Below are 14,246 nucleotides of genomic sequence, written 5' to 3' on the forward strand. Positions count from 1 at the left end.
TTCCAAAGTTACACGATAAAAACCAAAAAAACATTAAAAAATGTCATTTTCATCTATTTTTTAGTTTTAAATGACGATAACTTTTGAACTAATCAACTAATTTTGATCGGACTTGGAAAAATTAATCTGTTGTGTCAATCCTTAGGTCATGATAAAATTTCAAATCAATCGATTGATAAGTTTCAAAGTTAGACACTTTTCCAAAAAGTAATCTTGATGATATCCCAAAACAAAATCAAACTAGACACCTGAATAATTAAAAGTTTGTCTATCGAGATTAACGAACAAACACCCGTAAATATTATATATCCCAAGTTTGGAAGAAAACGAAGCGAGCGCCGGAGATCTATTGTACAACGCAGGTCATCAGCTATTAATGGCACATGGAGCCAGAGAGCACAATCTACATACTTGAGTAGGCGAGCCGGTAAGGCATTAGCGTTCGCGTTTGCCCAAACTCAGTTCTTCCCTTCCATTCTCATCACCGTCTGATTTTTGACTCGAAAAAACAAAGAGACACTCGGAAGGAAAAAAAAAAAATAAACAGACTGCCTTATTGTCAAGCATTGAACGTCCTGGATTCGAGAAAAGTTATTGCAATAGTGTACTTACCATCACAGATGGTTGAATTCCGCGACACATCTGAGGTCTGGGACTTTTATCTGGATTGGATGTTCACTGATGTTAGACAAATGAAAATGCCACTCCAATTCCCACTATATCTGCAACCTAGGTGAAGCAATGTCTTTAAATTGAAAGTGCGTTCAAGATACACGACAATACTACTAAATAAAGACACAGAGGAAGCAAGTCTAACAAAGATGAACACTTTTCCGAGCTTTGTATGTTTCCTCTTGAGGTATTTTAACACTGCAAAGCACTAATATTTATTTAATATCAAGATTTCGATCAAGAAACATCACCGCCCAGGTTTATAATTAGTAAGAACACTTAAAACACTTTAGACGGCCGAAATTATTGCTAAAAATGGCGGAGGGAGCAATTAAATCGACATCCTTAGTCCTCATTATGGTAATGATGATATACGTCTCTCGACTTCGTCTGCACCCACCACAATTGCTATTAAAGATCAATTACTATCGGCACTTCATACTCTATCTACTCACGGTTCACTAACTACGTCCTACGTATGATCTTACGGCTCTTAACTTGACCCAATTGTTTGTTAAACTAATCCCGAAGACACTCCAGTAGTCATAGAAGGGCTTTGATGATAAGATTCATCTATTTGCACCTTTTAGGAGAAATCAGACGGGACTTGAGTTGTTTTTGAGTCAATTCACTGAGCAGATTCAAAATTATTCCGGAAAATAAGAAAAACAGAGAAAAATACCGTTTTTACCCATTTTATAGGTTTAAAAGACGACAATTTTTGAACTAATCGACCGATTTTGATCGGGTTTAGAAAAAGTAACTTCTTGTATCAATCTTTAGGTTGTTATAGAATTTCAAATCAATCGATTGATTAGTTTCACGGTTACACGAAAAAAAAAAAAAAAAAATGTTATTTTCACCTATTTTCTCGTTCTAAATGACGATAACTTTTGAACTAATCGACCGATTTTGATCGGGCTTGAAAAAATTGATTTCTTGTATCAATCTTTAGGTTGTTATAGAATTTCAAATCAATCGATTGATTAGTTTCACGGTTACACGAAAAAAAACAGAAAAAAATGTTATTTTCACCTATTTTCTCGTTCTAAATGACGATAACTTTTGAACTAATCGACCGATTTTGATCGGGCTTGAAAAAATTGATTTCTGGTATCAATCTTTAGATTGTCATAGAATTTCAAATCAATCGATTGATTCGTTTCAAAGTTACGAGGAAAAAACCAAAAAAATGTCGTTTTCACCTATTTTTTAGCTATAACCGACGATAACTTTCGAACTAATCATCCAATTTCGATCGGGCTTGAAAAAATTGATTTCTTGTATCAATCTTTAGATTATTATAGAATTTTAATTTAATCGATTGATGAGTTTCAATGTTACGAGGAAAAAACAAAAAAAATGTAGTTTTCACCTATTTTTTAGTTTTAAATAACGCTAACCCTTGAACTAATCATCCAATTTCGATCGGGTTTAAAAAAATTGATTCTTTGTATCAATCTGTAGGTCGTAATAAAATTTAAAATCAATCTATTGTGTAATTTCAAATTAATCTCAAAAATTACAAACCTCTCGATAATGCTAAAGTTTCCACAAAATCCACTAGATTTTTTATTGTAAGTTCCATTCTCGAGTATACTTGTCCAGAAACATTTGATTTAATTGTTTGAATTACCAGTACAGTGGAATACATAGCGTATAATGTTATCAACTAAAGTTTTGTTGGCATGAAAATTAACTCACGCAAACCTTATACCGAACATGCAGCTAAATACTGAATGTATAAGTTTCAAAATTAAATATTTATTGTTAGTTACTGCAAATAGCCATTATTAAATACTTTTATAGTTGTTAAAGTAAAAAACTGTTATTGTCAATTTGTTAATCATGAGTATAAATATTAAACTGGCTATTATTGAGTGACAATTAAAAAATTTTTAAAATGGCGAATAAAAAAGTTTTAACAAAGCGACACTCGAGGAATAAATAAAACTTTTCTGTACCATCTAATTAGCCAACACAAGGTTGCTATATAAAAGTTGGCAATTAAATGAAAAATATAATAATATAATAGAAGAAAGCTAATAAGTTTATTTCTATTTAGCCGCGACTGGCTCTTCAAAGTGACAAATGCCGTATAAAAAACTTTTAAACTTTACCCAATATTTTATTCATTTCTATTTTAATTTCCTCTGATGTATATAATAAATAAATACCTTTTTTTTTTTCAAAAAAAAAAATAATAATTATAAATGAGGACATTATTGCTCATCCAATTAATTTTTTCTTACAAAAAAACCGCGGAAAGATAATGAGGAAAAAAGATAAAAATTAACCTGCGGAAATTGATCTCACGTCTCAATGTAATTAACCAGTGACGTACAATACGAGAAATAAGTATTTTATTATTATTATTATCAGTCTTTATAATCAATATAATACCTCTAATAAATCGTGGAGTTTTTTTACAACAGGACATCGGGAAATGGATGTTAGTGTCATCCTTCATTCCCGTTAAATTATTTTTTCCTTTGAGCTGAAGCAAGCCCGAACATCCGCCCACTTGGCGAGTCGCCATTTTACTATCCACCGACTTCAACATCTTGTTTATTGATACATCTTCCACAAATAATTCTTTTTATTTATTTTTTAGAAATATCTTCACAAAAAGTGCCTCTAGCGGTGAAAATACGGAACTAAGAATCTTGGGACATAAATTTTCGTAATCTACGGGAAATTTCCGAAAAAATGAGTACCCACACGACCCAATCGGCCGTATGTGACCATATGTGATCATATGTGGTCATATTACGTCACTTATGACATATATTATGATCATATGGGTCATATATTATCACATATGGTCACCTATGAGATAATATAGGCTTGTGGGTAGTCGTTGGATCGGGAATTTCGAGCAGATTAAAAGTGGCTAGATATTTTTTAGGTAATTCAAAAATTTAAGGACTCATGCGCAGAAATTCAGAGGTACGATAAAATTAAATAAATAAATTGAATAAAAATAAAAGTCTATAAGCTGAATTAAATAAAAATAGCAGTGATATTGTTATGAAGATAAATCAATAAAATCCTTTATAAGCCTCTAACGTCCGGATAAACGTATTTAAAAATAGACTAGTGTCCTCTTGTATCAATTTTCAATCCGGCACGAGGAGCTAGTGGCAAATTGACACCGCTATTGAGTCAATATTCTCTAATATATATATTAGAGCTTATATATTATTATTATTGTCGTTATTATTGTTATTATTTTATTATATATGAAATACAGGGTTTCCGTTTTATCTCAAGAAAAATGACAGCGGTTTATACTTATCCCGTTGAAAGTTGACGACTTTATCGCGCCATCTGCTCACTTACTGACGTAATGAAACAATAAAACGCCCGAGAACTTTTTTTATTTTATCAATAATATTTTTGTGACAAACAAAAAGAGGAAAAGGTGACTGAGTTTCTCAAACTTTTGTATTGTGATAAATAATGGAGTTGGATTTTTTCAGCGATATCTTTTTTACTTTTGCTAGTTATTATTTTTTTCTAGAAATCACGACCTAGATTCTTTATTTCTAATTATAGTATTAAAATTTTCCAAAAAACTATTTTACGATATTAGAATAGTTAGAAGCCATTTTTTGATCAATATTCACGAATTCACGACGATAGAAACTAAAAATAACAATTTTTTATGGTAAAATATAATTAGAAACCGTTAAAAGTCCCCAAAAACATAAAAAAGTTGCCAGTTCCAAAAGTCACCGTTAGGTGGTTAATTGGCGCTGTTCTTTTTCGGTTGCAGAAATAAATTTATAGGGTATATAATAGTAAACTTGAATTTTTTTCTATAAGACATGATTAATGATCTTTGAATGACGTTTTCAACTAAATGATTAGAGATATCGAAAAAGTGATAAAAATCTTTTCGATAGTAAATTTAATGCCCTACAAAACAGGTCTTACAATTTTTTTATAGCTCCAATATTTAACCCAGAATTACAATTTAAACTCTTCGACACCCAAAATTGCTCTGGGCCCCATAACCTGTTTGATCACAAATAAAAATAATTTTAAACTGACATTACTTTAGCACAAAAAGGTTAATAATAGAAGATTGAGAGAATGCATAAGGTCAAGATTGCGTTATTGTGTCGTAGCGTGTACAGCGATGCCAGAAATGAGAGCCGGATCCATCGGGGATTCGCTGAAGAATAGTCCCGCTGTGATGGCGGTCTACATAAATATTGAGAGCCGTGATAAAACATCTCGGGGGTACTGTAAGACATGTATTAAATTGAGAGATATGGACGATGAAAAGAGAGGAAAAGGAGGAGGGCGCGGAAGTATAAGATACTGAGTATATTGCATCAGCAACAATGCACTCAACTGGCGATGCACAGCTAGGCTACACCATTAATAACCTATCGACATGGCCTACCACCCGGATCGATTCTTCCCACCTAGTATCCAATCTATTAAATTATTTATTTTTATTTTTTATTTTTTTCCTCTAACCAAAAATCATAGATTGAGAATTATAGATGGGACGGATTAGGGAAAAAACCCTGACGAAAAGTTTAGAACAATGAGAAAGTGCGGTCATGGGAAAACGGCTGTATTACACCACCTAGAGACCGATTTGTCAATTGATAACGTGTGATCCATTAAGCTAAGCAAGATACATGCCACTGGCATTCAGGTTATTTTATTCCACCATTCCCGTATATTTCTTATTCACTGGGCATTCACTCTTAATTTTTGCGAGGAATTAACCTCCAAGGAAAATCTATCACCTTTATAGATAAAATTCTCTATTGTGTTTTTTATTTCTCCAAGTGTTCTTTCGAATTTATCGACACTATTACTTTGTTGATCGTTAAATTCAAGTGTTTTGAGGCGTTTAATTTTTTCGCATTGTGAGGAAAGTTTTATATCTTATAAACGTGAGTTATGAGAGGATATAAGAATTTAAAAATTTTTTTTATTTCAATAATTTGGTCGATTAAAATGTTACAACTCAAAGGGATGTTTGTAAAGGGGTAAGGATAGAAATATTTGATCGATTGATTAAAAATTTTATTAAGACCTGAAGATTGGTACAAGAAGTTCATTTATTCAAGCCTGATCAAAATTGGATGATTAGTTCAAAAGTTATCGTCATTCAAAACTAGAAAATGGGTGAAAATGTCATTTTTTCCTGTTTTACGTATTTTTTCGGTGCAACTTTGAAACTAATCAATCGATCAATTTGAAATTCTATGACAACTTCAGAATTGATACAAGAAATCAGTTTTTTCACGCCCGATCAAAATCGGCTGATTAGTTTAAGAGTTATCGTCATTTAAAACTAAAAAATAGGTGAAAATTGCATTTGTTTTCGATTTTTATCGTGGAGCTTTGGAATTAATCGATCGATTGATTTGAAATTCTGTGACAACTTCAGGATTAATACAAGAAATCAATTTTTCCACGCCCGATCAACATCGGTTAACTGGTTCAAAAGTTATCGTCATTTAAACCAATAAAATGGATGAAAACTGCATTTTTTCGTGTAAAATTGAAAATAATCAGTAGATTGATTTGAAATTCAATGAAAATTTAAAGATTGATACTAGAAATAAATTTATCCAAGCCCGATGAAAATAGGATGATTTCTTTAAAAGTTATCATCATGCAAAACTGAACTAAAATACTGACAATAGAATTTTCGGAACAATACCTGAGACAAATTTTTCGGGTGTATTGTGTCATTATTATCATTATTATTGCAGTCATTATTATTTGTATTATTATTATTAAGTCGACTAGAACTTTGGATTAAAATGACTAGCAGCTTTGCGTACTCAGTCTTCCGTCAGCAGCATGATGAGCGTTTCCCATTTAGCTCCAACTTTCCATTTTGTTCTCTTCTTTCTTTCCACCCTTACCCTCGTCATCTTTTCTCCATCTTAAACTCCATCACCCGTTCCCCTATTTAATATTCCCGCTACCGAAATCCCGTTCGTCTTGTTCGTCACTCAACACTCAACACTCAGCAATCCACCTTGTGAGATATAAATTATTATTTCAGTCTAAGACTATTTTAAGCTTTATCACCTCTTAAAACTGATCAACCCTCTTTGGAAAAAACAATGAATATAATAATATAAAATAATAACCTGGATATAAAATACCTCCTGGATCAGTCATTTTGCAAAGTAATTCCATTTCAAGGTAGCTTTTTTGATTTCCCGTGGCGGATTATCGGCCCGCTGGACAGCTCCTAAGGGACGTGTGTAATAAGATTTGAACCTTGATGTCAATTGGATTGCCGTGATATAAATTTCATGACTTTAGATCTAATATTGAACTCAATTATGGACAGAAATTTATTGAAGGGTAAAAACATGACTAGAATTCTTATCCTACTATTAATAATTACATATTTACATTCTATAATGAATATATTCCTACAGGTTATGGGCCCATATTTTTTGTAGAGACTTTTGGGCTACTACTTTTCATCAAGTTACAGAGAATTGGACAAATTGGTCAATTAGTTTTTGATTTATAGTCATTGCAAAATAAACTTGACACCTCAAGATGCAATCCATTAAATTCGGCAAACTTTAAATTGAAATTATGGGTTAAATATTGGAGATGCGAAATCATAAGAGTCCTTATAAATAGAACTTGTAGTTCTCTATCAAAAATGTCATCAATTTTTCCGTATATTAATTATTTTTGAGCCAGGAGATAAAAGAAGAATCCGACTAACAGGTTATGGGCCCAGACTTTTTTAAGGTAATTTTAAAAGTAAAATTCTGGGTTAAATATATCGAATTCCAAAGTACAATTCAATTCTTTTCATATACCTTTATAATTCCTTCCTGCAATTTACTAATGATTGTAATAGGATTTACAATGACTCATTACTTCTATATATAATATTATATTTGTACTTAAGTAAAATTATTATTTGTAAGTCAGTTGTTAAGAATACACTGAGTTATAAACATCTAATTGTTATTAATCAACCAAACCTAAACATCATTATTAATATTTGTTACAGGTTATATAGGCCCATACTTTTTTAAGGTAATTTTAAAACTTAAATTCTGGGTTGAATATTCGAGATACGAAATCATAAGAGTCCTTATAAGTAAGGCTTGTAATTTTCTATCGAAAAGGTCATCAATTTTTCCGTATATTAATTATTTTCGAGCCAGGAGATAAAATAAGAAGCCGACTAACAGGTTATGGGCCCAGACTCATTTTAAGGTAATTTTAAAATTCAAATTCTGGGTTAAATATTGGAGATAGTAACCTCAATAAAAAGCCCAATTTCCGTCTAAAAACCGCGTAACTAAAATTGATAACAAATTACTTCAGAATAATATTGCGAATTGAAAAGGCTCAATATTCAGGGGTGGTTTCACCCAGACCAAACGACGATAAGAGGTTTAGAGCAAAAGAACAAGTAACCTAACTAGAGATAGAAATAAGCACAGTTCTTTGCACACGGTTTTCCAAGTTTCTCAAGTTTCTGGAATTTCACGATGAGCATTCCTAATGCGGTGCCCCTTCTACTTTCTAAGCACTCTTTGCTCTTTACCCATTTTACCAATTCGTTTGATTATCACTACCTTCACAAGCTCAATCATTATAATGAATTTATCGAACAAGTTTTATTATTAAAAATTACTATTTACACCAATTAAATAATATTATGACACTAATTAACTAAAATTTTGAGTGGTTTAAATTTTGTGATGACATTCCATTGTCTGAATCAGTTTCTAGGCGCAAAACTGCGCAATATGGCGGCGGGTTCGAAGTTATCGTCGCATAGGTGTCGCTTGGAAGTGTTAGTCTGGGTCCAACAGGTGGCGCCTGCTCACCAACAACTGCTGAGTAAGATGGCGGCAGGTCGTTGATCCAGAAAGTTTGATACGATGGAGGCTGGATGATCTAAAATAGAATCAAACAATTATATCAAGTAAATAATAATTTTTTTTCTTCAAAAAAAATTTACCTCCGTAAAATCATCAACAGATCCCGACACAGTTTGAATTTGCCGGGTTCTAATCTCTGGATTATCGACTGCAGCGCCATTGATGTTCTCCTGAATGATACACCCTCCGTCCCTTTGATCCGGACGAACTTGACGCTTCATTTTGATGGCATAAGCACACATCATCAAAAAAAGAAGCGTAAGAACTGTTAAAGCTATCCACATGTGCTCCCAGCGTAGCAAAATGGCGCCCAACATGGCGACAGCAACCCAGGATACCAGCAGAGTCGCCAGCGATCGGCCTGCGCATTCTTGTTCCTAGAATTAGAAGTTTCAAGTTAGAGGGAGCTTTTGGGGAAATAAGATAAGGTTTAGGTACGTTGGAGTGATTTAATAGGTTAATAAGCGAAGACATACTCGGTATGCGTAATTGTTGATACTATCGTCCATTGCTGTGACGTAGGTTATGACGTAAGAGGTTTAGTGGAAGTATATCTGCAAGAATAGAAGATTTGTGGTTTATAAGTTAGTTATAGCTTTTTTAGAGTAGGGTTAGTGGAAAATTATTGAAATGTTAGTGCAGTTGGTGGGGGAAGGTCATGTGTGATTCATATGTGGCCATATAAGTCATATACATTCTAATTAAGTCATCTATGGCTCATGTGTGACCATATTAAGTCATATATAATCAAATTAGGTCACATGTGATCATATTGAGCCATATATGGCTAATATATGATCATATTGAGTCATATATGGCTAATATATGATCATTTTGAGTCATATATGGCTAATATATGGCCATTTAAGTTATGTACAGTCAAATTAGGTCACATGTGATCATGTTGAGTCATATATGGCTAATATGTAATCATATTGAGCCATATCTGGCTCAAATATGGCCATTTAAGTCATGTACAGTCAAATTTAGTAACATATAGCTAATATATGGTCATATAAAGTCATATATGGCACATATGTGACCATATGAAGTCATATATAATCAAATTAGGTCACATGTGATCATATTAAGTCATATATGGATAATATATAATCATATTGAGTCATATATGGCTAATATATGATCATATTGAGTCATATATGGCTAATATATGATCATATTGAGTCATATATGGCTAATATATGGCCATTTAAGTCATTTTCAGTCAAATGAAGTAATTGATAGCTCATATATGATCATATGAAGTTATACATAACTTATATGTAACAATATGAAGTCATATACAATCAAATTAGGTCAAATAAGATCATAATTGGTCATATATGGCTAATATGTGATCATATTGAGCCATATATGGCTAATATGTGATCATATTGAGCCATATATGGCTTATATATTGCCATTTAAGTCATCACAGTCAAATTAAGTCATATATGGCTCATATGTAATCATATTAAGTCGTTAGGTCACATGTGATCATATAAAGTCATATACAGCTCATATGTGACCATATAAACTCATAAACAATTATATTAGGTTACATCTGATCATATTGAGTCATATATAACTCATGTGATCATATAAACTCATATGTGCCCATATAAAATTATATATAAACACATTGAGTCAAATGTGATCATATTAAATCATATATGATCATATAAATTCATTTATGACTCACATGTGATTGTATAAAGTAATATATGATTGATATGTGACCATATTTAGTCATGTATGGATCATATAGTTTATATATATGATGATTCATAATTAAATAAGTGGAAGCTTAATAAAGCAATTGTTATTAAAGAGATTTCTTAGTAATTTAACTAATATTAAGATAAGTATTATAAATAACTACTCACATGTTGGATAGGAGTTATAATATATATATTAGGAGCCATTGGTAAAGATCTGATGTCTGTCTCAGCTTCAAGATATGCGTGGCGAAGTGAAAAATTTAGTGGCATTGATGATTATTTATTTAACAATTTATTTACAGTATTTATTCTTTAAACTTTTCTTCTTATTTTAATAATACTTGATTTTATTCCTTGAATAAACAATAATTCGTTTTGTATTTACCTGTTTTTAATATCAAAATATACAATATTAATAATATTATTTTATTTCATTTCTTTCTTGGTAAAATAATTTTTTTTTTTTAATTATTACAATTACATATATGTATTGAGTAATTATTGAATTATAATTAGGCATATAAGCTAAATATGATCTTGACATTAATTCTAATTAAATTATATTCGATCGATAATTTTTAATTTATTTCTTTTAAAAAAATTATTTTTTTTTTTCTATAATTTATATATTTTTAATCTGTATTATTTTTATCATTAAAATTATCAGTAATGCATTTAAAGATAATAAGATTAAAATCAAGCTACGTTATGTAAGTCTTTATAAAAATATTTTTAAATAATTTAAAAAAATAATACTAACTTATTTTTACCCAAAAAAGTCCAAAAATTAATTTTTTATTCACTTCTTATCACCCGCACTAAAATTTTTATTCATAGTTTAAATTATTGTAACAACGAGGGCCAAATAATAAATACAGAAAAAAATGCTCCATAATTTTGAAAAAAAAAAAAAATTTTTTTTTAAAGTGTGAAAAAATTGGTGAATTTTAAAACCAAAAAAAAAATAAATTAAAGAACAAAAGCACACAGCCGATTGTGGAGTACTGAGACAGGTAGAAGAAAAACTTGAGATCGTACCATTAAACGATTGCTGATAACATTGATAAGATATCCCCTCTCCTTTGTTCTGTAAAACAAAGACGACAATTAAGACACGAGGGGATTCCTTAAAAAAGAAAATCCAATTGTAAGTTATCATGTAATCTAGTCAGCAATAAATCTAGCTTGTTATTTAAACAGCTAGTTTGTTAATTTGGATAAGAAGCATAGTGTGTATCACTAGATATACTTTAAAAAATATTGATATAGATTATAAGAGATTTGGATGATATCAACATCAGCGATTCTAGAATCCGCGGAACGATACAATAGAGACTAGAGCTTTCAGTCCGGAATCGATGCGTTGAATAGTGCTGACAGAAGGATTTGGATAAGCTGTTGAAGGCAAACATGCCTCCTTATTTACTCATTTGAGAAGTCCAATTGTTGTTGGAAAATGTTTTGCCGAATGGAAATAAAAGGCTGAGAATTGGCAACGATCCAGGAATCGCGGATGGAACAACGTAGATAGGCGTCGCTATTTCACAGATTCGCACGGAGATAATCACATAATGACAAGTCCTGTTTTTTAAAACCTACTTTTATTTTTTTATGTTTGGAAAATCAACTTTGAATTGTAAATATTGGATTTACAAAAAAATCACAAGAAACCTTATAAGTAGAACGTAATTCTCTATCAAAAAGGTCATCTTCTGCATCTTCATTATTTTCGAGTTAGAAGATAAAATAAGAAGACCAACAGGTTATGGGCCCAGACTTTTTTAAGGTAATTTTAAAAGTCAAATTATGGGTTAAATATGTAGAATTCCAAAGTACAATCCAATCCTTTTTATATACCTTTATAATTCCTTCCTGCAATTTACTAATGATTGTAATAGGATTTACAATGACTCATTACTTCTATATATAATATTATGTTTGTACTTAAGTAAAATTATTATTTGTAAGTCAGTTGCTAAGAATACACTGAGTTATAAACATCTAATTGTTATTAATCAACCAAACCTGCAAATTATTATTAATATTTACTACAGGTTATGGGCCCAGACTATTTTAAGGTAATTTTGAAACTCAAATTCTGGGTTAAATACTGGAGATACCAAATCATAAGAGTCCTTATAAGTAGGACTTGTAATTCTCTATCGAAAAGGTCATCAATTTTTCCGTATTTTGATTATTTTCGAGCCAGGAGATAAAATAAGAAGCCGACTAACAGGTTATGGGCCCAGACTTTTTCAGCAGACTTTTTTTGAAATCGAAATTCTGGTTTAAATATTGAAGATATTGAAGTCTAGCTACTGTAAAAATTGTTTCAGTCATGACATCTGATCTCCAAACTTAATATACTTTGATTATTTTCAATATCACTCGCAACAGTTTCCATTTTTTTCGACAATTTAGTCTTTTATCCAAAGAAAAGTCTGACTATTGTCGTAGGTGGATGCCACCACTCGAGCCAGCGATTCTTTCTTGTTGATAGTCTTGAAATTAATAAGGGTCTGTTATAAAAGGGTAAGAAAACTTGGACTTTAGATTCTCCATTTCTAGTTGTATCGTCTACTTTTTCTAATCCCCGATTTTCACTCTTTTAGAATTTAAAAAATCATCAGAATCATTTCAAGCATAAATAATCCCTCATTAAACTTCCAGGCTCGTTTGTGTACACTTTTATAAATTTTACCCACACTCATTTGATCTTTATTCTCGCCACTATTTCCTTTCGTTTATTATTCTCCTTCCGGTCTTTTCTTACGGTGGTTCCGTGAGTACAAAGGAACGCCGAACGTTTTCCCGGCTTACCAACTCAAGTGTTGCCTTTTGAAGAAAAGCTTTATTTCCTTTTTTTAGTTCGCTTATCTAGGAAAATCTCCATAACAGATATTTTTTTCAGAAGCTTTTGATCTGTACGTTTAATTAAATACAAATAATTAATCATCTATTTTAATATATTTATTTAATATCGTGCCATAAAAATTTGCAGCCAAACGATAAGAGATATCAAAAAATTGATAAGAAATTTTTCAGGTTATGGGGCCCAGAGTAATTTTGGACAAAGATTTTAATTCTGGGTTAAATATTGGAGATACGAAAAAATTATAGAAAACCTTTTTTTTAGGGCATTAAATTTGCTATAAAAAAGGTCTGAATCATTTTTTTTCATATCTCTTATAATTTAGTTGAAAACGTCATTTAAAGATCAGGAATCATGTCTTAAAGAAAAAAATTCGAGTTTACTATTAAATACTCTAGAAATTTATTTCTGCAAGTGAGATAGAACAGCGCGAATTAGCCACCTAGCGGTGACTTTTGGAGCTAACAACTCTTTTGGGGTTTTTGGGGAATTTTAACGGTTTCTAATTATATTTTACCAAAAAAAATGTTATTTTTAGTTTATATTGTCGTGAATTCGTGAATATTGATAAAAAAAATGGTTTCTAACTATTCTATCATCTATAACTAGGTAATTTGAGAGTTTTTAGGAAAATTTAATTACTATAATTAGAAATAAAGGATCTAGGTCGTTATTTTTAGAAAAAAATTCGAGTTTACCATTATATACCCTAGAAATTTATTTCTGCAAGCGAGAAAGAATAGCGCCAATTAGCCACCTAGCGGTGACTTTTAGAACTAACAACTTTTTTGTGTTTTTGGGGAATTTTAACGGTTTCTAATTACATTTTACCAAAAAAATTGTTAATTTTAGTTTATATCGTCGTGAATTTGTAAATAAATGGCTTCTAACATCTATTACTAGGCAACTTGATAGTTTTTTTAGGAAAATTTAATCACTATAAGAAATAAAAGATCTAGGTCGTGATTTTTAGAAAGAAATAATAATTACCAGAAGTAAGAAAAATTTTTTTCTATTTTCTTAATAATATAGATGAGTAAATTTTTCGGAAATGTCCTCAAAAATAAAATT

General features: G+C 30.9%; 2 protein-coding genes across 3 annotated transcripts in view; one reads left to right on the forward strand and one right to left on the reverse strand.

Annotated features, from left to right (window-relative positions):
• Positions 1–14,246, forward strand: part of LOC123264431 (suppressor of lurcher protein 1) — a 157,047-nt gene that overhangs the window by 5,337 nt on the left and 137,464 nt on the right. The gene's annotated exons all lie outside the window — the stretch shown is intronic.
• Positions 8,300–10,677, reverse strand: LOC123264435. Of its 2 annotated transcripts, XM_044727735.1 has the most exons (4): positions 10,469–10,607; positions 9,059–9,136; positions 8,663–8,959; positions 8,300–8,598 (listed from the first exon to the last, which is right to left on the reverse strand). In XM_044727735.1, the coding sequence occupies exons 2-4, from the start codon at positions 9,089–9,091 to the stop codon at positions 8,371–8,373; spliced, it is 558 nt and encodes a 185-aa protein (XP_044583670.1). In that variant the 5' UTR covers positions 9,092–9,136; positions 10,469–10,607; the 3' UTR covers positions 8,300–8,370. The 2 variants fall into 2 exon arrangements, with proteins under 2 accessions (XP_044583670.1, XP_044583669.1); XM_044727734.1 differs by lacking the exon at positions 9,059–9,136 and having other exon boundaries at positions 10,469–10,677.

Source organism: Cotesia glomerata, linkage group LG4 (genome assembly GCF_020080835.1).
Source record: "Cotesia glomerata isolate CgM1 linkage group LG4, MPM_Cglom_v2.3, whole genome shotgun sequence".
Lineage (NCBI taxonomy): Eukaryota > Metazoa > Arthropoda > Insecta > Hymenoptera > Braconidae > Cotesia > Cotesia glomerata.

Coding starts and splice junctions, on each gene's coding strand:
- LOC123264435 (XM_044727734.1), bottom strand. CDS start 10,573: ATGCCACTAAATTTTTCACTTCGCCACGCATATCTTGAAGCTGAGACA. Junction 8,960..10,468: donor TTATAACTCCTATCCAACAT/GTGAGTAGTTAT, acceptor TTCTAATTCTAG/GAACAAGAATGCGCAGGCCG. Junction 8,599..8,662: donor CTGTTGATGATTTTACGGAG/GTAAATTTTTTT, acceptor ATTCTATTTTAG/ATCATCCAGCCTCCATCGTA.